General features: G+C 33.2%; 1 protein-coding gene across 1 annotated transcript; it reads right to left on the bottom strand.

Moving 5' to 3' along the window:
* Positions 1-492: 492 nt before the first annotated feature.
* Positions 493-25,945, bottom strand: LOC124353907 (ankyrin-3-like). Its single transcript, XM_046803961.1, has 2 exons — positions 25,652-25,945; positions 493-5,477 (listed from the first exon to the last, which is right to left on the bottom strand). The coding sequence occupies exons 1-2, from the start codon at positions 25,663-25,665 to the stop codon at positions 3,569-3,571; spliced, it is 1,923 nt and encodes a 640-aa protein (XP_046659917.1). The 5' UTR covers positions 25,666-25,945; the 3' UTR covers positions 493-3,568.
* Between the last annotated feature and the right edge of the window lie 1,632 nt (positions 25,946-27,577).

Raw genomic sequence — 27,577 nt, 5'->3', positions numbered from 1 at the left:
CTTTAACAGTGATTAATTAATTTTGGTGTTTAAAACAGTTTTGATTTATTTATCATCTTCAGTCATGAAACCATATAATGACTAAATTACATTTAATATAAAAACATTAATGTTAAAAATTTCATGAATCAGAAGGATCTCAACACTACAAGTATTGTTAAGGTGGATATTTACAAGTAGCTGTGTAGTTATCAGGAATGTATGACTGCCAAATATGAACTTGATTAAACTTTGATGTGTGTATACTTTATCATCTAAACACTCAATTAGTATTTTTTTTAAATCAGGGTAGGAAAAAATAAAACATAGCAAGATAATAGAGAAGGACGATATCTCATTGAATGAGTGTGTTAAACAAATTCGAATTAGTGCGAGTAGAAAAATATAGTATTGTTCATGAGCCACAGGGTTAATGGATAAAGAAAAATATGTTAACAAATCAAAAAGGAAACTAAATTTGTGTAAGGAAACTAAAAACAAAAAATTACAACATTTTTCAAATTAGATTTTATTAATAACAATATAAAAGTAAGAAACATTAACATGAAACACGGTGGGTAGCCTTAGTAACTGTAAAACGCTTATAGCAATAATTATAAAATAACTTATTTGTCATTAGTTACTTATAAAATAAATCATACTATTACTAACTATGAATAAATGACTGAGTATACTTACAAATTTCTTATATAAATGCATTCACTAATTCAGTTGTAAGGCAAGGTATAACTTATTCAAATTCAAACCAATTTTGGTTACGTTAATTTCCTAAATATATTTTTACTTTCTTTCAATTTTCACTCTGTGACATGTTGTTTTTTATTTTAATTTGTATGGACTACATCAATATTTAAATCTAAACAAAATATATCATATATCTAATCATTCATCACACTTTATCACATAACTTACAGAAGAACCATTAATATTAATACACTTAAAAAGGTGTAATATGACCTTTACAAATATGAACATTATTATAATTAGGCCTTATATGTATTTTTTAAGTAAAGATTATTATTTTACAATCACTTTTATTCAGTTATTGGTAAATAAAATATAGTTATGGTTGATAAAATATAAATGTATTTATTACTCAGTCACTAATTAACATTATTTATTTACTTTTGTCACATTAAATCTTATTTAATACTTTACAGTGGATTTAACTTTTAATACTTTACAAAGTCCAAAAGGCACTGTGGTTTGTTTTCAAAGACATAGTAGAGCAAACTCTAAATTATTTAATAAGTATTTTCTAATAACCTGAATTTGGCTTTTAAACAAGGAGATACCAACAAAAAGTATACATATTATTCAATGCATACGACGAAGGAACTATTGATTTAGTCATAACTCAAATGAATCTCATTATTTATTTAAGAAGTAACCTATTTTTAAAGTATTTAACCTTAAAAGTTTTGTCTATTAAAAAAGGACATTTTATTATAATATACAAGAAATGCACAAAATTATGCTCTATAAGAGTCAAGGTATATACCGCTAGAGTAAACACTGTAGACTTTGTAACTCATCTATACGAGTAATCAGAAACTACATATTTCAAGTGGCATATTTATGATTATGATGAAATAGTTGAGTTTATTCCAAATGTATTAAACGAAATACCTATTAAAATGATATCAAAATCAATATTGCCTTGAAAAATAACTGGTTTTAAAGTAACAAAACCAATAACGTCTTGGTGACATCAAGTGGACAATACACAGCTAGTACTGATGATCAGAGATAACATCACCTGGCCAACACATGGCTAGTACTGATGTGCCCAAGATGCATCAAGTGGACAATACACAGCTAGTACTGATGATCAGAGATAACATCACCTGGCCAACACATGGCTAGTACTGATGTGCCCAAGATGCATCAAGTGGCCAATACACAGCTAGTACTGATGATCAGAGATAACATCACCTGGCCAACACATGGCTAGTACTGATGTGCCCAAGATGCATCAGGTGGCCAATACACAGCTAGTACTGATGATCAGAGATAACATCACCTGGCCAACACATGGCTAGTACTGATGTGCTCAGGATGCATCAAGTGGCCAATACACAGCTAGTACTGATGATCAGAGATAACATCACCTGGCCAACACATGGCTAGTACTGACGTGCCAAGGATGCATCAAGTGGCCAATACACAACCAAACCAGGTGGTATCATATTGTCAATACATGGCTGTTATTCATGTACCCAGGTGTATTACAATAATACAATAAACTTTATATAATGCCATGTTTACTTTCTAATTTTCAAAAGAATACAATGAATTATTGAAACAACACCAGGCAATAAGCAAATGTTCGATAAACGATCAAGAAGTGCAAGAAAAGTTCAATTCTTTTCTCAATATCATACAACAAAGTTACTTGTCAAACCACAGTTGTATTAATTAATACTGGAAATATAAATAAAGATAAGAACTAATCAATGTGGTGGATTAATCTGCAAGTAAATTAACTCAAGTATTCTGTTCAATGGTACATTGGTGATCAACCACTAGTTTCTGAACAATTTTTTATGTTAAATTTTTCTTGATAGATGTAGTAACATAAATTCAACTTCCATACACTTGAAGGAAAACAGTTTATTAAATAATGAAGTTCTTATTTAGTTAAACTTATGAAGCAAAAATGCAAGTTTAAAAACATTATCAAAATGATTTGAAGTGGAGTGTTAGCACTGTTTCACATTGGGTTTTATTCAACATTAATTCAGCTCTAAGTTCCATTTTGGATCTATTGTAGTGTATAACCCATTCTGAATATATACAAGTAGATCATTGGGTCTGTTTTCTTTAGTACATTTTTTCACCCTGTCTACAATTTTGAATTGATTACATTTTAAAATAAATGTAATATCTATATTTTTTTAATCACTCGAGAATTATTTTAGATTTTAAAATGTTGTTAATACTGTTTCAATATTTTTAGAATTAACTATGAACTAAACTTATACATACTATTGAGTTTAAATATCACAGACCTCAGTACTCTGACAAGCTCTAAGTAGAATAAATGGAACGAGGTTTATTTTATTTTGAATGGTGATTGGTTGCACTACTAACTAGCATTGAATAAATTACATACATTTTGTTACCCTGTATTATCAGTTATAACATTTGTATGGCTGGTGCCACATCTGAAATATATCTCTCGTCTATAGTGTAAAAGTAAGTTGCTATTTATGTCATATTGAAATATACATTTATTTACAGTACACAACATTTTAGGCCATACATGTAACTTTTATAATATATATAGTTAAATATAATACACTAATAACTATATTTGTCACAATTTCACAATAAAACATTACCAATCTATACACAATGTACATAGTGAGGCTCATAATATTTACAAGAAATTTCAATGGATTACTGCATAAGATGTCTTATTAACATTGTCGATATTATTTATGTTAAAAAAATTAACATAAAATTAAATAACTATTTACCATTTTAATTATACTTTACAGTATGTATTAGATGTTTATTTATGTTCAAATAAGTGTAATTGTTTAAACAGTAATTTTATAGATGTCTAAAATTCTTCTGGCATTTGGAGTCGAATATACATTATACACTTAGCCAATTCATAAAATCCCTTATGTAATGCTTTACCCATTAATGTATTCCCCTTTCTGTCAACACAATTGATCAAGGCTAGTAAAGAGTGAAAGTTCTCTTGGTTTTTAATATCTCTTCGTTTTATCTTGTTCAGAATTGTCTTCTCGTTGTTGCAGCAAAAGAGTTTATCAATTTCTCCAAGAATATTGTTAACAGAAAAATGGTTATTCTTCACAGCAAGATCCATGGGCGTATTGCCAGTGAACTTGGAAGCAGGATTGTACATAGCACCGTACATCAACAAGTAGATACAAACTTGGTAACTGCCCTCACTTGCTGCCAAGTGTAATGGTGTTTCCCCTTTATCATTCAAACGGTTTGCAGGAAAACCTTTGCACAACAGCATATGTGCAGCTGAGTCAAAACCTTTTGCAGCTACAAAATGCAGAGGATAAGGCAATTTCATGCTGCATCCTCTTACTTCTGCCTCATCTTCCAAAGCTGAACCCATTATTTCTATATCGTTATTCAAAATTCCCGAGATGAAACTTTCCTGATTTTCAATAGCTTTCTTAATCTCAGGGAGACACAACGGTCTGCGAGATTCATCTGGCAATGGCAGGTCCCAGGGGCAGAAGTGATTCCAAAACAATTTGATCACAGTTGTATCTTTATTCAATACAGATAAGTGGTAAGGTGTCACTCCATTTTTGTCAAAGGCACAATAGTCTGCACCATGTTTCAAGAATACTTTAACCACTTCTTTGCTTGCAAGTTTTGAAACAAAGTGGAAATTAGTTCCGTGATCCAGTCTTTGGTTGACTGATGAACCTTCTTTGACTAGGAGTTTAACAATTCTGAAGTTCTCCTCCTTGATGGCAAGTTGCATGGGTGTATATCCGTGTTTATTAACAAGGTCTATTTCAGCTCCTACTTCAATCAAACACTGGACAATACCTAACAGACTTTCCATTGTGTCTTCCGACATTTTGCCACGATGAGATATTGCGGCACTGTGAAGAGACGAGTTCCCAGACCCGAGAGCAACCTTCTTCACATCTGCTCCTTGTTTCAATAACGCTTCTGTCAATTCTTTTCTGCCAAGGTACACTGCAAAATTTAGAGGATAACACTGTTTGATGGAGGACAAATGGTGAATGTCCGCACCATGTCTCAAGAGTGCTTGCAAACAGTTCAGTTCATTAACACCTATTGCATAAAACAGGGGAGTATAACCTTCCTTACATTCTACATTCATCTGAGCACCGTATTCAGCCAAGAGGTCCACCATTGCTGGGAGCCTTTGTTTCACAGCAATATGCATAGCTGTATATCCATCACATGAATCTGTGATGTCACAGTTAGCTTTGTACTTCAACAGTAACTTGACTACAGGTTCATTGTTGGATGTCACAGCTCTATGCAGGGCTGTGGAATTATACACATTCTCAACTGCAGTGTCAGGTGAGAATCCTGCTTTGAGTATTGCCTCTACAATGTAATCAGGAGTCAGATGTTTGATTGCGTAGTACATCGGATAGAACCCGTGCTGGTTTAATGAAACATCAGCTCCAGAAGTGATCAAAAGTTTGGCAATTTGGAATTTTCCAAAGTCCAGAGCAATGTTCAAGGGGTGCATCATGTGGAAGGATAGAGATATAAACTCTGCACCTTCAAAGATGAGCCGTTTGCACAGTTCATAGTTACCCGTCATTACAGACGCTTGGAGAGGAGTAATATGGTAGTTTTGTTTGGCATAGCCGCTCAGAAGGTACATTGTTTTTGTTGCTATTAGAAAGTCTATTGAGTATTTTTCTGATACACTTTGCAGCAATGCCACATCACCTGACAACATGGCTTTATGAACTGGTTGACTGCACCACCTAAAACAAAGAATATTGTCTTAGAATAGAATAGAATATATTTATTGTCTTTAAGCCTTGTGAGCAATGGAAATTGTCAATAATAAACAATAATGAGATAAGAAGAAAAAAAAAACAAACAGAGATTGTCCTACTGAGCCACCAACAACATCGACATGATCCATTATAAAGTCAGAACATATTATTTAACATTCAGATACGAAACATATTTAACAAGAGCCACAATAAAATTTATAGTAAATAACAAATAACAGGGATGTTTAAAACATAACAATAAAAACAGCTGATGTTGAGTAATTAGGGAGTGAAAAAAACAAATAAATAATTAACAATAATTATAAAACTCTATAAAATAAATAACAAGATAAAATTTAGATTAAAAAATATTATTAATTAAGCCTATTTACAACTTACAGTCTACATTATTACAGTTCAGGTACTCATTGATTGAATAGAAAGGATTAATTACCAGCCAGTTGAAAACAACACGTTTAAACTGTTTCAGGTCTACTGTATTTGCCTTGCGGTCAAATTTATTAAATAAAGTAATGGACATATATTTAAAATTCTTTTGGGTTTTACTTAACCTACAGTAATTTGTATCTATTAAATTCCTGCTCCTTGTATTGTAAGAGTGCACATGACTTCTGAGAACATAATTCTTTAGTTGTCTCAGCAAAAATACCACTCTAGATAATATAGCACAAACTTGATTAATGTGATCTGACCAAGTAAGTTTACAGTCTAAAACAATTCCCAACAGTTTTACATTTGGCAAAAAATTGTACTGGTTAGGTTGTAAAGTAGATAAAATATGTTGTGTTTTACTTTCATTTAGAGCCAGTTCGTTAGACTGAAACCAAGTCTTAGCCTCAAGACATGCCTCATCTACAAAACTACACAAGTTATTAATGTTACTATCGGAGCTAAACAATGTAGAGTCAACAGCATAAAGGATAACATTGGCCTTAACATTACAGGGAAGATCATTAATGCTTATTAAAAACAACAAAGGCCCAAGAACCGATCCCTGCGGTACGCCAAACTCAACTGAGCGATAAGCAGAAAGACTCCCACCAACACAAACTCTCTGCCCTCGCTCAGTCAGGTAAGATTTTAAAAGAGCCAATTCAAAATTCTGTTTGCCATGATATGATAATTTAGAGAGCAAGATTTCTCTCGGGACACAGTCAAAAGCTCTGGTGAGGTCGAAAAGGGTTGCCATAGTGGCAGATTTGGCCTCATAGCCATCAACAATCGACCCCACCAAAGCTCCAACCGCATCCAGAGTACTTCTTCCTGCTCGAAAACCAAATTGAGAATTTTGAAAAAGATTGAAAGTTTCAAAGTAGTTACTCAGTTGTTCATTCATGATGGATTCCAGAATTTTTGAATAAATGGGCACCACAGAGATCGGTCTATAGGAACCTGGTAAATCTTTGGAACCCTTCTTATAGATAGGCACAGTTTTTGATATTTTTAAAGATTTTGGGAAAACTCCTATTAATAAGCACTGATTTACACACCAAGAGAGTGGCAGTATGAGAAAGCAACAAATTTTCTTTAAAAGAATTGATAAGCCATATATATCTTTACTATTAGAAGATTTCATCTTATTCACTATTTTAGAGATCTCCTCACAGGACACTGGGTTTCACTTAAAGCTGTTGGTAGTACGGGGAGCACGACCAAGTAGGTCCTCAGCAGATGAATTACTAGGAGTGATGTTCTGTCTTACTTCTTTCACAGTGTCAACAAAGAAATCAGAAAATGCCTCAGGTGAAATTTTGGGGGTAGATGAAGTAGTAGGGCCTCTGACAGCAGCAACAACGGACCATGCAGTCTTGCAGGGATTTGACGCAGAGTTGATTAAAGTCTCATTGGCTCTAAGCTTCGCCTTCTTCAGTTCACTTTTATACATGTTTCTTACACTGATATAGGCTCTTCGTGCAAGATCAATTTTGGTATGACAATAAATTGTATAAACTGCCATAACTCGCTCCTTTAGATCTCTTAAGTGATCGGTATACCATTTGAGTTTAACATTTTTTAGCTTAGAATTATTATTAACAGTTCTGGTTTTAAAAGGGCAGCACAGATAAAAAATAGTTAAAAATCTTTCCATAAAAATGTCAAATAATATAGTGTTATTATCACTATTTGCAAATATGGCTGGCCAATTAGTAAACGTTAAATAAGATATTAAACTTTCAATGTTACTAGGAGCTAGACATCTCACCTCAATCTCCTTTTCCCGAGTATTCTTCGTGAATTGCAATTCAAGGACAAGAGATATTTCAATCATGTTATGATCAGACAAACATTCACTTAAGACTTTGGCCTGAAAACAATTGTCACCCAAATTGGTCACAACACTGTCGAGGCAGGCATTGCCTCTTGTCGGGAGATTTACAGTCAATTTACAATCCACTGATCTTAAAATGTCCTTTTAATCTATGAACTAGATTAGTTAGCCTTCAAAAAGTCAATGTTGAAATCAAAGACAATTTTAGACAAAGACAAATATATCTTAAAATAATATAAAGTATGTATCATAATTAGTGTTTACAATCTTAAAAGCGACAGGCATTCTAAACCCTTTATAAAATGCAAACAGGCCATTTAATGTTGTATACAATCATAATGGGGTTTTGTCACAGACTGTAGACATGTAGCCTCCGTAAGTGTTTAACACAAGTACAAAATAGATATTTAAAAAAGATTTACCCCAAAACCATCCTAATCTAAATTTTACTCAAGAAATTGAAGAAAATAAAGCAATAAACTACCTTGATTTGACTATATCCAACATCAACAAAAAGCACAAATTCAAAATTTACAGAAAACCAACATATACTGATTTAGTTATCTCTTCCTCATCAAAACACCCACATCACCAAGAAGATGGCTGTATTGAAAACAAAATCAATAATAGATTACACAAAATTCCAATGAATACTGAAGAATTATAAATCATGAACCCCAGCGATGCAACCCTGCTAAATCTCTTAGGTGGGGTCCGGTTTTTAAGATAATTTACTAAAACCTTTTTACACTAAACACACACACATATATATATGTTTCACCAAGAGAGGATTGTTCCTCAGAGGAAATCTTGAAAATCTTAAATGCAAGGGTATGTTGAGTTGTACACAAATTAAAGGGCTTTATTAGTAGAACATAACACCACAAAGGAGACTTCTAAAGTTCCACCCTTGCCAAAATGGTGGCAGTTAAACAGTTTTAAAAATTGTTTCCTGTCTCTAAGAAATGGGCAATTGTTTTTACTGCTGTGGACTTTGAGATTGAATTCCTTTCAGAAAAGTATTGTTCAATAAATGAGTAATCTCTTCTTTGATTTTAAGTTTTCTCCTCAACATTGCATCATTAGAACAGATATTCATTCCTGCTCATTAAGCAACCTTGCCAAAATGAAATGCTAATATGAGGGCTATTCAGAAAGCAGATTACGTTTCGCTCTTTAGCCACTGGGGGCGGGGTATATTGTGGCCATTTTTATGTCAGAGTGGTTCTCCATTCAGTGGCTATCCGGCCGTACCAGTGAATACTTCCGCTCCTTGTTGTTTTACAATAGCAGTTTAAAATGTGTGATGCAATTGAAAATCCTGCGAGTTATGAAGAGCAGTAGGTAATACGGTTTTTGTTGGCTAAATAAAATAAACCAATTGATATTTATCGCTAACTCTGTGAAGTTTATGGAACCAATATGAATACTGAAGGTGGAGTGCGTCAGTGGTGCAATAGGTTTATAAATGGCCGAACTAATGTGCAGATGATAAATGAAGTGGATGATCAATCATTGTGAGTGACGAAATTGTCTCTTAAGTCGATGAGAAAATTAAAGAGGCTGTTGATTCACAATAACAGAACTCTCACTTAATTTTCCTCAAATTTCAAGAAGTACCAAAAATCATAGAAACCCATCAAAATCGGTGTATGGCTGCCTCATTGACATTTTTGGACACTTACGAAAAAGATAGCGACTCACTGCTCAATCTAATCATTATAGGAGACAAGACTTGATTAAAACATGGGATTTGCGAAATCAAATCACAGTCTAGGGAGTGGAGGCACACATAACAACGTGGAACTGTGAGAGAGTGACTACCTGGTTGAAATCTGATTTTGTTGATAGTTATCTCTTGTTATTTATTTATTGTTGTTAAATCTATTTCATTGTTAATTTTAATTTGTTGCATTTTTATCTATTTATTGTTACTTTTTATTGTTTTATTGTTATATATTTATTGTTTTATTTACTATTTAATTTATTCTGTATATAATGTTTTAGATATGTTATATATATATATATATATATATATTTAACGAGATGCTGCTAATACCATTTTTACTTTTATTTTCTTTTTAATGACTAAATTGTGGCGTTATTCACATGTTCATATAAAATTTACTTTGACTTACAGTCTAATCATTACACTTGTATTATGGGGTTTTAAAGGTGTGATAGGAGTAGGTAGCCTTTTAGATATAATAAAAAGTGACGTTGTCCATTGCATTGTCAAGTGCTTAACACGTTCGCTACCGAGCGTCACGTATGTGTGACGCATGGGTGTTTCTAGTGGACCAAATATGAAACTTGTAGTTTCACTACAGGCCAGTGCAAAAGTAAACTACCATAACCTCAGACTGAAACTCTTTTTTTGTTAAAACTCATTTATATTTCAAATTTATGTCAATTAAAAAATGCTTAATTTACTATATTAACCAATTTTTTAGTTCTAAGGTTCTTTTTTTTACGTCACGCATGCGTGACGTCGGGCCACAGCGTTGTGATAATCTGCTGCAGACCGACCGTCACATATGTGTGACTGTCAAGAAAAATGTGTATTTAGAAAATCTATTACACATTTATATTGCCATCTTTATTTTATTTTTGTTGTTGTTTGAATAAAAACGATATTGTACAAAAAAACTTGTGTTTATTTTACAAACTACATATATAGGCTAAACGAGATGAATAAAAAAGAACAAGTTTTTAGTTCTTGATTACTCCTTATGCCAATCTCCAAAACATGGGGCTGCGCAAAGTCCAATTTTGTTGTCACTGTTATCTGTGCAAACTTCACAATAGTAAATCGTTGCCTTCCTCTTCTTCTGAGTCTTGAAGCACTGACGACATCTTACTCTTCGGTCCCCCTTCACGAGTCTGTGCTGTTCATTAGGCCTAGGTCGAAACAGGGCGTTGTGGCGTTGGCTGTACTTGAAGGAAGTGTGCTATGATTGTGTTTCTTAAATCCAAATAGGTTATCTTACTTCCCCGGTTTCTTGCATAGAATGTACTTGCTATTCCAGAGAGATGCATCAAGGAGGTGGAAAAATATTTTGACATACCAACGAAGTGACTTCCTTGGAGTACTATAATATGAAATCATTTGATCACAGCGATCAATGCCACTCATGTTCTTGTTATATGCAAGTAGCCTACCATTGAGGGTTTGGTTATGGTTTCACCTCTTTTGTTAATTACTTCTTCTGTTCCGGGTCCATGGGTTGTGGAAATTGTCAAAACATTGCGTTTGTCCTTCCATTTCATAACGGTTACACTTCCTTTTTGGCGACTTATACATTCACCCTTCTTCAGTTTTGCCGTGATGACCTGCTGCAGATTTCCTGCTCGATTTGTTTGTAAAGTTACCACAAACATTTGCACTGCATCAAGTGCTCTGCAAGGTCCACGCTGTTGTAAAAGTTGTCTAGGAACAATGCATGTCCCTTACCTATGTAATCCTGCATCAAGCGAGTAACAACTTCAAAGGAATGTCCTTTTAACGGGATCTGATATCGTAACCTTTGCCTGTGTATACGAGAATATTTAAAAATATATCCATCTGGAGTGCAAAGCTCATAAAGCTTAATGCCATATTTGTGGCGCTTGTTTTTGATATATTGTCTAAAAGACAATCTTCCCCGCCACAATACCATGGCCTCATCAAGTGACAGATTCTTCCCAGGAACTGTAGGCTCTTGTGAAATTCGTCAAAAGATGCTGCAGTACAATTTTTATTTTATGCAGTTTGTCATCTGCAGAATCAACATTAGGGTTATAGAAACATAAACATCTAAGTATCGCCTCAAACCTATTTCTGGACATGGTTTTACCAAAGATGGGGTGGTCATAAAGCTCACAAGTTGACCAGCAGTGCTTCATGGAAGGGAAGTGCAAGTTTCCCATCAGTATGGAGAGGCCTAAAAATTTCTTACATTCCTCTAAATTTACAGGCTTCCACCATCGCATGTTTGAATGCTTGGTAGTAGGAGTTTCCCTGAACAAATAAGGCACGAGTATTTATCCAAGCTACAATTTTCTTTAACAGATCTTCATCAAATATATTTAAAAATATTTCAACAGGATCTGTCGATTGAATGTGTATCTGTTCTTGCCCAGTAAAATTGTGGACCTGAGGTTCATTCTTTGTGTCAGTCCAAACACCTTGTTTACTCTGATAATCATCATGGATGTTTGAAACAACAAACAACACGTTTTGGATCATTGGAAATGTTTTCAAGATTCATTACATCATCATGTACTTCTTCGAATTGAACCTCTATGTCATCTGCTAAAGGCTATTTGGGTTTAGGCCCAAGTCAACGTACATATTTATTGGTTCAAAATGCTCACCCTCATCACTAGATGAACTGGAATGTCTGAGTCAGGAACATACTCAAAGGCAACGTCAGAACTAAATAATTCATCACTGTCATCTTCGTCCCATCTCACGATCGATTTCGCTCACAGACATAAAAGGTCTCTTCCTTTCACCCATCGCACGATAAAACAAAAAGCAGTTCAGTTTTAACTACAAAAGCACATATAAATCTTCCACTGTAATAGGTTAGACAACACACGAGGATTGGAAATATTACACAGAAAACCAGGTTTGCCAATACGATTCCCAGGTTTTGCCAATACGATTCCCGCATAACAAAAATAAAAATCCCACGCTCAGACCATGCGACCAGTATATGTGACGGACATTCCCACTGACCGACATGCAATAATATAGTTGGAAAAGTAGACCGACTGGCAACCAAAAAACATTTAGTAATACAATCCGTGTGTCACAAATACGTGACGTCGGGCTATAGTTTGTGCCCCGAGAGTCACACATGTGTGACGTTGGTCTATGGTAATGAATCGGTGCGTCACAAATACGTGACGTCGGTCTATTTGAAAAGTCCAATTTTAGAGTCGGTAGCGAACGTGTTAAAGACAATAAAGATTTCTTGATTCTTGATTCTGAGGCAGCAGAATTTTATAACACTGGAATATCAAAACTAGTTCTCCGCTATAAATGCCTAAATTTGTATAGTGACTATGTTGAAAAATAGTATTGTAGTGTCACTTTCAAATGTATATAATACAGTTTTTTACTGTACTTTATTCTTTTCTGTATTACAACATAATCTACTTTCTGGATAGCCCTCGTAATAATGTTGTAACTTGTAGAAGTGAAACCAGTCATACAACCACCACTATTGTTAAAGAACAACTACTGTTATCAGTTCATTCATGGGAATAACCTAAACCACTTCTATCTCGAATATACAGGGTGTTTACTAAAGGTGTTCCAATATTGTAGTATTTTGTTCTAGATATGAAAATGAGCAAAAAAACTTCATATGGAGGTATGTCCTAAAACCTTTAGTTTTCCGTCTATCTGTCTGTATGTGATTTTTACCAAAAAAGTTATATCTTTTATACCAGTAAAGATACAGTTATGAAACTTTGCATTTGTGTTTGGCTTTTGTATGCCCATTTGAGAAAAAAATATGAACAAATTATCATTATCCGTTTCAAATTGGCAGTCAATCATAAATTTTGATATTAAATTCCGCAAAATCGATACCCTGTATGAAAATTTTACAAGAATAATAAAATGTTGTAAACTTTATTCTAAATCTAACAGTGGTTGTTTCATTAAAGTCAAATAAAAACCAACTGATTAGTACTACCAAACATAATACCATGTTTTATAACATTACACAACAGGAAGTATAGTTTTCTAAACTGTTTTACTCTGAACAGCTGATTTAAATTCAATGAGCTGATTAATGTGAACAGCTGTTTATTTAAGCTATTAAAAGTTGTTTATGTTTCTGGCATTGTTTGCATTTTACTCATAATTAACTTAATCTATTTCTTCTGTAATATAAAAGTTGTTTTGTGTCCATTCCAATTACTTTAGTATAAAGTATTGTTTGTTTTAATTAGTAAGTGTTTATGATTTAGTTTCTTTTTATTATCAACAGGAATGGCAAATAGTGATATTACCAATTTTACTAACTAAGAATTGGCAGACATGCATCTAATATAGTGCTAATTGTAGTGGTACTGCAGCGAGAAGACTGTATCAGGAACGTTTCCCAAATCGTGTGTTACCTTGTAATAAAACTTTTTCAACAATTCATCGACAACTTGCAGAGACAGGAAGCTTTTCACACCAAAAACCAGGTAACTCAGGCCGACAGGTTTCTGTAACTCTTGAATTGGAAGAATCCATATTGGATGTCATATCAGACTACACCAACAAAAGTACTAGATAAATTGGTTTGCAGTTCAATGTTAGCAATAAACCAGGTCTGGACTATACTACGTGAACAACAACTTCATCCTTACCACGTACGAGTTCACTCACTGTTACCTCATGATTACCATCCCCTAATCCAGCTTTTGTCAGTGGTTTATACAAAAATGTGTGAATCAAAATTTATTGAGTAAGGTGTTTTTCACAGATGAGGCCAAGTTTTCAAGAACCATGATTGTTAATTCCCATAACTCACACATTTGGTCCAAAACCAAATCCCCCATGAAATTACACAGGATCGTCACCAATATCAGATTTCTTTAAATGTGTGGGCTGGTATAATTGGTGAAAACTTGTTTGTAAGTTTTTTAGCAAATATTCTTAACGGCCAGACATATTTACAGTTTTTGACTGATGACCTTCTAACTGTTCTTGAGGATTTCCCATTGAACAACCGAAATAATATGTGGTTTATGCAAGACGGGGGGGCTTCAGCCCATTTCAGTTTAAATGTTAGAAACTATTTGGATAGAGTATACAACAACAAATGGATTGGTCGTGGAGGCCCAGTTCCTTGGCCTGCTACGTCCCCCAACCTTAACCCCTTTAGACTTTTTCCTACGGGGCCACCTCAAGTCACTGGTTTATTCTACTCCCATAGATAACATCGAAGAGTTGCGAGCAAGGGTATTAAATGGCATTGGTATCTAGCAGACACCTGGAATTTTTGAAAGAGTCTGCCAGTCAATGAGGAGGCGATTTGATGCCTGCATTTTTAACGGAGGATGCCACTTTGAGCAATTCTTATAAGTTGTTGTGTCAAAGTGAGAACTACCCGATTTTGTGAGTGTTTTACTTCTACTGTACATCTAATACTTAAATTTAATTTATCATTAATAAATGTTATTTGTTTTTTTAAATTTGACTCATATTCCCTGAGTATGTAATGTTGTAAAACATGGTATTATGTTTGGTAGTACTAATTAGTTGTTTTTATTTTATTTTAATGAAACAACCACTGTTAAACGATTTAGAATAAAGTTTACAACATTTTAATATTCTTGTAAAAGTTTCATACAGGATATCGATTTTACGGAATTTAACATAAAAATTTGATTGGCTGCCATTTTGAAACGAGTAAAGGTAATTTGTTCATATTTTTTCTCAAATGGGCATACAAAAGGTCAACACAACTGCAAAGTTTCATAACTTTATCTTTACTGGTATAAAAGATATAACTTTTTTGGTAAAGATCACACACAGACAGATAGACGGAAAACTAAAGGTTTTAGGACATGCCTCCATACGAAGTTTTTTGCTCATTGAACAAAATACTACAATATTGGAACACCTTTAGTAAATACCCTGTATATAGGATATTCGAGATAGAGTTGAAATTTTTAGAGGGTGCTTCTGAGTTCCTTAGCAAGTTATGATGAACCAATTATATTTTTAACATAGGTGAGTCACCACTACAGAATAAATAGATAAATGTTCATAGCTAGACAGCTAAAAAGTTGACAAAATAAAAATAAGTTTAGAAAAGAATTTATTACAAGCAGAAAACCAAGAAGAACAAGCTGTTTGTGAGCAGTTAGGAGAATCAGAAATCATTCAACAGCTTAAAGAAAACTTGAATTCCACTCCCTAAAACCATAAATATTTTTGTTCAGGAGGATGAGCAGAATATGTTAATAATGTTAAAATTTTGATTGGTTACTCCGGCTGTTAACCGCACTAATACCTAATTTTGGGCTGCAGTATAATAAGAGGCCACCACTACAATAGAATCATAGTATATCTTTAAAAACAGTAAAAAGTAACTAAATGTTAAACTGTTTAGTTTGTTACATTTTATAGATACACAACATAGATAGTTTTTATATAACGTAATTCGTGTCAACATTTTTGCTTTTATAATTTAGATAATCATAAATATGATTCTATTGTGGTGGTGGCCTCTTATTATACTGTAGCCCTAATTTTGTTCAGAATACAAGCAAAATATGTTAACCCTTATAACATCACAGACGCCGTATGGCGCATAGACAAACTATCTCCAAACGGCAAAGATGCGGTACGGCGCATCGACACAAAACTGCGTCAATATCAAATTTAAGTTCCTTTTAAATCCGATCAATGTCACTAACGGTATGCGTCAACCATGTGTGTGGGTTATTGACCTATGTCAAGCGTCAAAATATAGCTGTCGCGGTACATTGTTTGAAACAATAGACAAGGTGTCTAGACACTCTCCCCGCCACACGGCACAGACGCCGTACAGCGTGCGCGCTTTTGTTTGCAGTTTGGCTTCAGGTAGTGCGTGTCTAACCATCGCTGAGTCGGTTTCCTTCGTCGTGTTTTCTGTTTATATGGTTTTTATTTATTTGTTAAAAGTATTGATATCTTAGTTTTAGTATTCATTTAGTGTTTTTAGTGTCATTTTAGTGTTTAGTGTCACCTATTTAGTGTTCAGGTACTTTGGGATTATACCGACCACACCAGTATGAAGAACACAAAAATATAAATTTATAGCTAAACAAACATGATAGAACGAAAAAACAACTCTTTAATTACAAAATTACAAACTTACAAGCATTTCCAGGCATTGTGATCAGTATTGTTGTCGCTGTTATCTTATCTTTCTCGAGAATCCCGATTACGACAGGCCACGCGGCATCACATGATTTGCGCGGTACATAATTGCCTTTCCATTACAATTCAATTTATATTTCTGATCAGATCTTCTAGAATTTGATATTTTACTGATAGGTACTATCTCGAGGGATGTTTTTCTTTCGTTGACATCAGCGAGAAGCATGGCATTCGCATTTTGGGTGGCGGAGTATGATCAAGAATAAAAACAAGTTTTGAGTGTTTTTTCAATAAAGAGTTTAGTTTTAGTTTGATCATGTTTGTTTTTATTGAATTTTTGTGTTTGGAGAAATGTAGAGGTAAAACACGGAAGTACAACAAAGCGACGCACCAGCTGAACGGGCGGCGAGACTCTGCAATCACGTTATCTACTAGACCGCTCGACTTTGACCTCTGTCTGAGGATGGGGAGGGGTTTGCGATAAGACAATTCCTGTTTTATATTGACGAAATATTGTTCTACGCTAATCTAGTAATCAGTAGAAGCAAAATGTCAAATAACGATTCATGTCTGGGTGTGGTCGGTATAATACCAAAGTACCGTGTTCATTATTACATGTCTCGTAACATTGACGATCCTGAGTACAGTGACTTTATAATTTTAAAATTTTTACTTTTTTATACTTACCATAATTATAGAAAGTAAAAATAAAAATGAACTTTACACATTTAAAATTTTTTTTTTTAATATTGTGCCGTTTGCTGGAAGTCGTGAAAAGATATACTGACGTTATAAGGGTTAAAACATTGAAATTTTGATTGGCTATTCCGGCCGTTAACCCTTTTACCGCCAAGAGCCTATATTTAGGCTTTGTCATGGGTGGTAGTAAACCGCCAAGAGCCTATATATAGGCTTTGCCATGGTCGGCGGCAAACCACCATGAGCCTATTTATAGGCCCTCTACTCTTTCGCTAATTACGTAATGATGTTTCCACTGATTTTGATTTAGTTCATTTTAATGCATTGTGGACAATTTGAGCTTTCTTAATAATATTGATATAATATATAATATTGATACAACAATATATAATATTGATATAATAATATATATCACGTACGACATTTTACAAAGTGTAAAGACAGTATGTTTTCTTTGGCTGGTATTACTTTTTTAATGTATTCTATAATCATCTATATGTATATTTTATAATTGTAATCTTAGTAAATTTGTCAATAGGTCTATAGTAAATGTAAAGACCGTAATATTTTAAACTTTTCTCATTTGTGTAATTTATATTTTTAGTTCTTGTATTTTTTTATACCTTTTAATACAAGTCGTTATTGGGGTAGGGTACGATAAGCGGACCCGATTTTTTATATCGAAATTGGCAACCGATATTACTTAATCATAACCATCGATATAATCACTTGATACTAATTAATTATTTTGAACAATTAACTTAAATAATTTATATCAACAGCTGTAAACACTTTCAAATGATACACGTAAGGTAATATTTCAATTTTACATAAATAACATTTGATTATTAAAAATGGCAGTCAATTTTAGAAAACTACAAGACATTGCTTTGAAAGATGATAAGACATGTTTTTCGTGGCTTCAACATGTAGGACTCGTACCGAGAAACCCATTATGTGAAATTTGTGAAAAGAAACAAATCTTCAGTTTTCCTAATTTCGGTTATAATAATTTGTTTGATCACAGTTCATATTAAATTCACATTTTAATTTAAAACATATGTTGGTTGTTGCTTTTTTATCGATTGATAGTCTAGGATTCGAGATGCGAATATTAGGTATCGATGATTGATGATTACATTCTTCGATATAAAAAAACCGGGTCCGCTTATCGTACCCTATCCCTTTATTGTATTATTATATACATTTTAATTTTATCCACAGTATATTTTTATTTCAAGGTAATAATTGATTAGGTATGTATTATATCATATGATTTATAACTTACAAAACACATTGTAATGATTTTTTCCAAATTTTCGTTTTGTACCTGTTCAATAAACAGGCTAATAAATATTTCAATGGTTGAATTATTTTTTGAAAATTCCTGAAGTTCTACTAAGTTAAATGTATAATAGTATTATATAAAGATTTTGTGGTAAAAAGACAAACTTTGGTACTTATAACATTTCAAAGTTAATATATTTTGTATTAAAAAAATAAATAAAAATAAAGTTAAAAAATTCAGTATTTAAAAATGTACCGTATTACAGCCAACATCTACACATAGAAAGTTAGCACATTTAAAAATAAATAAAACGATACCAACATCGTTCTATCTTTGTAATTAACGAAAATATAAGTGATAATGTAAACATGCGTAAAACTGAGCAAAATGCTATGGCGGAGTAGCGACGCACACCCGGGCAAAGGCCTGGCGGTCGACGCAACTACTCGTACAGATATTAATGGCAGTCGACGCACCGTGTGGCTTGCGGCCAGGTGGTAAAAGGGTTAAACTTGATACCAAAAAATATTAATTCTACAACTTAGGATTATCAATTTATTACAAAATCAACAAGCCTTGGTTGTACTTTTAAGACAGTTTTTATTGTAATACAAATTGAACCTTAATTAGGCTAGCCATAATAATGGTTTGTTAAACAATACTACACATGTACTTTTATTATGAGAGACCAATTCCCTTTTTAGCCTCATTCGGACTTCTCTTCTTCGTGGGCTACTAATCTACAAGCGCGGAACTTATAAAATGGTAATTATTATATAAACGGCCGGAGCGGCAAAATACGAGTTTTGCGTAATCAACTTATTGGAATCGTCCAATAAAACAAAAAAAATATAAGGTTTGATGGGGTGGAAATGAGAAATAACGAAGTTCTAGAACATAAAAAATGGAACAACTGTTCACGCGCGGAGTAATATTTCCATGTTGTACATCGACGTCGAGCGTCACGTGACCTTTTGTGACCATGATTCAACCTCGTGATGACGTCATCGGATGGGTCGCCATCTTTGCAAACTTAAATGAAAAATAATACTGAAATGAGCAGAATTTTGATCAAAATGAACAATGTTTTTCTTAATTTCGACCAACAAATTAATTACTTGTTATCAAAATGAGATGAGTGCCTCCGGCCATCAGCGCGGGCTTCGGCAGCACTCGGTGCTGCCCCTTGCTGATGTCAATAAAAGAAAAACATTCCTCGAGATAGTACCTATCAGTAAAATATAAAATTCTAGAGGGGCTGATCAGAAATATAAATTGAAATGTAATGCAAAGGCAATTATGTAAAGTTAAAAAACTTAATAAATCATGAAAAACTCAAATATAAATATATAGATGGATATTAACAGAGAACACTTACCATTAGTGTGTTGGTGGATATAGCTGAGCAGCAGTAACAAAAAAAGTGGATTTTTAAAAATTGCAACATTTAAAACTTCTTTTTTTAAGTTAAAATTTTTTTAAGTAAAGTTTTTTAGTACTACTTTATCTAATTTTCCTATTGCAATGAAACAACAAAGTCTCCCGGTTTAAAAACAACACGCGACCGCACAACGAACAAATACACTCATTATTAAAAATTCCATGTTCAATTAAAAAGGAAATAATTTCATTTAGGGTCATTCCACATCAATTCAACCAGAAAAAAATAATTTTTTTTCACCAAACACCTCAGATTTTATGAAACTTGGTACATTTGTTCTATATATAGAGATTAATAACACCACCAAATTTTAAATTTTTATCTCACATACTTTTTTAGTTATGGCACTTTTAAAGTTTGGTCATTCTCAATTACCGAGCCTTGGATAGTGCCCCAGTAAAACGTGTATTAGGATAGAAAAAAAAATTCTCATTCACTTATTGGCACCCAATCTTGGTGAAATTTTCAAGGTAGGTTTATATAAGTATTAAGGAATTTAAAAAAATATATAACATAACCCTAAGCTAAGCATAAAATATTATAAAAAAAAATATTTTTTGAACTTTTTACAATTTAAAAAAACGGGAACATGGCTCAGCGTAAAATTAAAATATCTCAAAAAGGGAATGAGATAATCAAGAATTTTTTCCCCCCTAAATTATCTATATGAAGTGGGCTTTAATTTAATAAAATAAAAGTTTTGTGTATTTTCTTCCTTCTATTAACTAAGGCCATTGCAAGTTACAATATATTAATTACAATCAAAGCGAGGTTTGTACCAGTCTCAATGGCTACAGATTGTTAATGAAAATTAAATAAAATTTTTTTAATAATTTTAATTTAACATTTTAAATAATTATAATGTTCTATATAAACATTATAATTATTATAATATTTATATAGAAGCTTAGTTTAACACAGTACTGTACCTAAGTTTCAATGTCAACATTCATGTTTAAATAGATTAGACTACAGAAATAAACAGGCAGATATTCTACCTCCTAATCTGGGCAAGTTGCAACACGAGGTTTTCATGTCATGACAGGCTGCTTTTCTAGGCAGTGTATCTGACAGTTATGAGCCAGTCTGTTACTAGTGTCCCAAGAGTAACAGTGTTTATAAGCTGTGGTGGTTATAAAGTGGTGTTTACCTTTCTTTGGATTTATGATATTGTGTTAGTGTGTGTGTCTGAGTTTGAATTGAGTTTTAACTAAGGTGCCAATCTTTAAAAAACCTAATATTAATACAAAGATTAATGATATTTCCATATACTTGTATAGATCAAATTTTTGAACTTAATTTTTGAAATTTTCGTTGTTTTATGATGCATTTGTAAAGAAGAGAAATTTAACCTGCTTTTAAATCAATTAGAAATGGACAATAAGTGTAGTATAGGGCTATTAAAACTGACAGAATGCCACAAATTAACTTATGTTACAAAAAAAAGGGCTAGAAAATGTTAGTGATTTGTCTGAAGAAAATCTCAACTTGATTAAAATAAGAAGTGAATTAGATGATAAGGAAATAATTAACATTTGTTTGCATCATAAGAGTTTATTTTTGACCAAGTACGAATTCCTCCATAAAGTCTGTTGTGATCCTTTTAAAAAACATAAGAAACCCATTAAAAATGGCTTAAGAGTTGTAAGTATTCAGCAAAGTCAGGCCTGTATCACAAAAGGTTTAAAGGTAAAACCAGGGGGAAAAGTTGTGCACCAATTGCTCTAAAAATATATTCTCTACTCCAAATGACTGTGAAGAAGAATCACATGATTATGATCTTTTTACACTGCCGACTGAAACTGAAACTCAGTTACAAAAAGAAGAGGCTATTGATTCTCTAAATTCCTCTTTAACGGATATTGGTTGTTCACCTCTTAAATTACATGCGTTGAAAATGAAAACTCCAAAAATTGGTTATGCACAAAATAAATTAGAAAAACTGCATCAAAATGTAAAAAAGAAAATTGAAACAGTTTTAGATGTTCAGTTTGCCACCAAAAATACCTAAATTGCAAAAAACAGCTGAACAAAAAGCAGATGAAATGGACCTGCTTGTTGAGAATATAAAAAAGTGAAGTAAATAAACTTTCATCAAAAAAGAAAATACAACTATTAAACGATTCCAGCATCACTGAATTGGTCGAGAACAAAAATCAAAGATGCCTTTGAAGTGTCTGATTATTCTGCTAGACAGGCACAAAAATTGTACAAAGAAAAAGGACTTTTGGCTGAACCTGAACCAAGAAGAGGAAAGAAACTCAGATCCTGAAGTTGTGGAGTTGGTCACAAATTTTTTATCAAAGCGACGAGCAATCAAGAGTTTTGCCAGGTATGAAAGATGTAGTAAGCCTGGGAAAGAAAAAATATAGAAGAAGAAAAGATTAAATTTAAGTAACCTCAATGAAATATTTGCAAACTTCAAAAGGGAACATCCTGACATAAAAATAGGGTTCTCCAAGTTTTGTACTCTTCGTCCCAAATGGTGTGTTCTGGCTGGTGCTAGTGGAACACACTCTGTTTGTGTGTGTACTATTCATCAAAATGTGTTGCTCTTAATACATGCAGCACAACTGGAAGAGAGTCACAAAGATCTACAAAATCTTCTTTTATGTGAAAATCCAACTCAAAACTGCATGTTTAAGGCGATGTGAAACATGTCCCTCAAAAGACAATCTGACAACATTCTTACAAGCAAAGTTTGAAAAACTATGAAGAAGATGATAGAATAGAATTCAAACAGTGGGTAGCTACAGACAGGACACAGATGATAACACAAACTTCAACTATTGATGAATTTGTTGACGAGTTGGCAACAAAAATAGAAAAACTGATCCCTCATTCTTATATTGCAAAAAGCCAGTCCAGCTATTTTTAAAAGCTTAAAGGATAACTGTGCGCCAAACGAAGCCATTATATCAATGGACTTTAGTGAGAATTTCTCATTTGTGATTCAAGATGAGGTGCAGGGTTATCATTGGACCTCAGACTCCTGTACTGTTCATCCAGTAATTATTAACATGTGTGTTGACGAGGAAAAAAATCGTCTCATCACATTGTGTAAATCTCCGATGACTTAAATCATGATGTTTGTATGGTTTATAAAATACAAGAAACCCTGTTAGAGTATGTCAAGGAAAATTATCCCAATGTCACGGATGTTCACTATTACAGTGACGGTTGCGCCGGACAGTACAAGAACAAATACAACTTCATGAACCTTTCACTTCAGAAAAAGACTTCAAAATTAAAGGCCAATGGTCTTTCTTTTGCTACAAGCCACGGCAAACTGAATGTGACGGTATTGGGGGAACTGTTAAAAGGTTGGCGAGAAAAAGCAAGTCTTCAAAGGCCTCTTCAAGATCAAATACTAACAGCAGCTAGCTAACCTTTTACGAGTTTTGTAAATCAAACATATCCAAAATAAATTTTCCATTTCATTTCAAAAGAATCAGCAGATGATTGTTCGCCGACGCTTGAAACACTTTTGAAAACCTTAATACTCTTCCAGGTACCAGAAGTTTTCACAACTTTAGACCCTTGGACTCTTCAGGAACATTAGAAGCAAGGCGAATTAGTACTGATGAACATCCTAGCCTAACGTACAATTTAAGGAGAGGTTGGCCTTAAATGTAAGAGAAGAAGATTTGTACCCCTCACACGCTACATTGCTTGTAAATACGACAATCTTTGGGTTCTTTGGGATAATAACAAATGTTGCCAAGGAAGATGGAGACGCTACAGTAAAATTTCTTCATCCAGCAGGACCATCCCCCTCATTTTACTGGCCAAAAACGAGATGATTATATGTGATGTGCCGATTCCACACATCCTTGCAGTGGTTGAAGCCTCCACACACCTCGACTGGAAGAACATATCAATTCTCACCAGAGTGCATAAAATTAATTGAAAAGCTAATGGTTCATTAACTTTCAAAGCCTTAAAATAAGTACAGTGAAAGGTGAATTATGATTTCCAAACATAAAAATGTAATTTATCCTTGTTTAACAAGCTATACCCATTTATTGAAAACCAGGCGAACTTCACATTGCTCGTAAGTAATATAATGTCACTTTCAATGGTATCAATAAATAGAAGGAAGAAAATACACAAAACTTTTATTTTATTAAATTAAAGCCCATTTCATATAGATAATTTAGGGGGGAAAAAATTCTTGATTATCTCATTCCCTTTTTGAGATATTTAATTTTACGCTGAGCCATGTTCCCGTTTTTTAAATTGTAAAAAGTTCAAAAAATATTTTTTATATAATATTTTATGCTTAGCTTAGGGTTATGTTATATATTTTTTTAACTTCCTTATACTTATATAAACCTACCTTAAAAATTTCACCAAGATTGGGTGCCAAATAAGTGAACGAGAATTTTTTTTTCTATCCTAATACACGTTTTACTGGGCACTATCCAAAGCTCCGGAAACTGAGAAACGACCAAACTTTAAAGTGCCATAACTAAAAAAGTATGTGAGAATAAAAATTTAAAATTTGGTGGTGTTATTAATCTCTATATATAGAACAAATGTACCAAGTTTCATAAAAATCTGAGGTGTTTGGTGAAATGACCTGGTTGAATTGACATGGAATGACCCTTTAGGTTAAAACGTAAACTCTTTACGTGCCCTACTAAACACTCCGACACACACAATTCACTATAGGGTTGGTCAAACTAGTGGATGGTTGATTCATGATTGTAACGCACTCACTCAATCCAATCTACTGAACACGATATCTTGTGAAGCACTGACTCATGCCCCGGAGAATTCAGATAACAGATACGTTATCAGGCTGCTATCATTCCCGGCCGCAGATAATATTCAAGTAAACAGATTATCCAGACACAGCACACAAACTGAACATTAAAACATTAGAAACTTAACCATTTATGAATATACCCCCTAAAATCATGTTATTTGTCATTTGCACCCTCTAGTACTATACTATTTGTTTCGGTGAAATTACGTTAACCTGTGTTAGTATGCAAAAAATTACGGCGATCGGAGCGGTAGTCACTGATCTTAAGATTTACCATATTTTTTGTTCAGGAGGGTGAGCAGAATACGTTGATAACGTCAAATTCGTGATTTGCCGCCCCGGCCTTTTATCTTATAGCTACCTATCAAATAAAATAAGGAGTCAATTTAAAACTAAGTTGACATTACTGATAAAAAAAGCAATGGTCATGAGCAGGGTCTGAACCTTTGCTATATTTCCAACTTAACACCCAAAGTCGTCTTAGAATGCTTGGCCACATACTCTCAGGATGGTCAATGGTCATATGTTGACATTGACTTATTTCAAGTTGATTGCAATGGACTTGAGGGCATTTCAAATTGTATTGTTCACGTTTTAACATACAACTATTAAGTAATAGGATATATTTGTAAGATTATAAAATAACTTATTGACTTAATTAATGGCTTTCTGCTATATTTGAAATAACAGTTTAGGCCTATAGCGACCAACATTTTATAAGTTATGGACTAGTTAGTTTATTGTAGACTACTCAGCATTATCGGTACTTAGTTATATATTATAGAAGCTTAAAAACAATAAAAGAAAACAAACCTAGATGATGCCATTGTCGACGAATCAAAATAAATGTTCTCAAGAATTAATCTGAATTGTTCGTACTATCAAGTCTTTTGGCAGGTTAGATTGCCGGTATTCACGTACACTTTTAGTATTGAATAATCAGATACAAAATAATCTTGTACAATAAATAACACATTGGAACCATGAAATTGGAATATGCATTTGAAAAATTTAAAATTCGTAGGACCTGCAACATAATAAATTAAATAGACCACATGAACAAGTATGTTTTCCCTTTTGTTTTACACTGTTATCACTCAACACTAACATAACAATCAACAAAAGTTGTTTCTCTTATTTTACTGCCAAATTAATTTTTGGCACAAGGCTTGGAACATTTTCATGTAGCCTATTTTAAAGCGCATAGTACGTCGTGGTTGCCATTTTAATTTATTTGTTAATGCATATCTGATAATAATCAATTTCAGAGGTTATTTTTATCTTACTTATTTATTTTTATTACACACAATAAACAAACCTTACATAATCTTATTTTATATTCACTAGTGTTACCAACAACAAGCAGTCATATTAATCCCAATCTGTCTCAAAATTATTCCAAACTGACATATATTACCCCAAACCTTTTTCCAAATTCTCCCAAAATTACCCTTCGCTTTTCACTAATTATTTACATATATAATTCTCTAAGTGTGTGTGTTTTTTTTATTCGTCAAGTAAATTACAAAGATAAAATACGTAAAATCTATTTTATAAAACTACACAGATGAAATAAATCTTATTACATAAAAATATTGACAAGATATAGATGTTACCAATGGTCATCCTCAGAAAAACAGCTTTGATGTAAATTTTTTTGTTAACTTGTTTTCACAAATTGGATTATTTACAAATAGGATTTCCCCTTAATTCTAGAATATTCATGTGGTAAGACCAGAATTGTTAGCAATTAATTACCTGCACTTTCGTATTATTCTAAAATTACCCCAAGTGATCTGATTTTACCACAAATGGGATAATTATTCCACGATTACTAACATTTAATCACGTTAGAGATGTGCCAAAAAACTAGTTCCATCAGAATGTTACGTAACCAGAACGGACTTCCATGTTCCGTCGAAACGATTTACTTAACTGCTCTGTCTAGCAGAATGACTACCGGCTCTGATAAGAGGAGCGACTAGTCGGCTCTATTAAGAACGCCCAGCCAACTCTGTTAAGAGGAATTACCAGCCGGTTGTGTTAAGAGGGACGACTTGCCGGCTCTGTTAAGCGGAACGACTAGGCTGCTAAATGTTCCAGTTCCGATCTAGTCTATGAATAATAACAACATTACAAGTTCTAAACTGTCGCTCTACTAGATTAATTAGAGGGACTTTAAAGGTACTGAAATTTAGTGTTGACAGTGGTTGATAATCCTTTAAAGTGTTTATATTAAAGTAATGGGAATCATTTTTAACATAACAGTTTATTTTACTATTTTAAGTTGATTTACTCAACATAATATTGAATAAAATTTTAACTTCTGATATTGAATTGTATACGGTAATTTAACGAAATTTTCCAGATTTCAGAAATTTATCTATCGTACTTGTGATATAAAATATTTGGTTAATTAAATTGTTTAACTTACTTCATCACCAAAACAATCAGTGGCATTATGAGGGAGTTTAAAATTTTAATTGATGTTATGCAATTGTATATAACAATATATATCTAAAATGGAGCAGTTGAACATAGAGACGTTGTGCTTATCGTATACTAAATCTTGTAAATAGTAAACTCGAAAAACTCTATGGTGCTTCCGTTTTTGATACAAAGAACTTTGCAAGAAGATTTTTTTACCAACCACGGACTCCATCTTAATAAATACGGAAAAATTGAAATAAGCAGAAGAATTGCGAATTGTGTACTGCAAAATACAAAAGTACAATCTTT

Source organism: Homalodisca vitripennis, chromosome 2 (assembly GCF_021130785.1).
Source record: "Homalodisca vitripennis isolate AUS2020 chromosome 2, UT_GWSS_2.1, whole genome shotgun sequence".
Classification (NCBI taxonomy): domain Eukaryota; kingdom Metazoa; phylum Arthropoda; class Insecta; order Hemiptera; family Cicadellidae; genus Homalodisca; species Homalodisca vitripennis.
The sequence above is the reverse complement of the archived record's forward strand: the minus strand, read 5'-3'. Positions and strand labels throughout refer to the sequence as shown.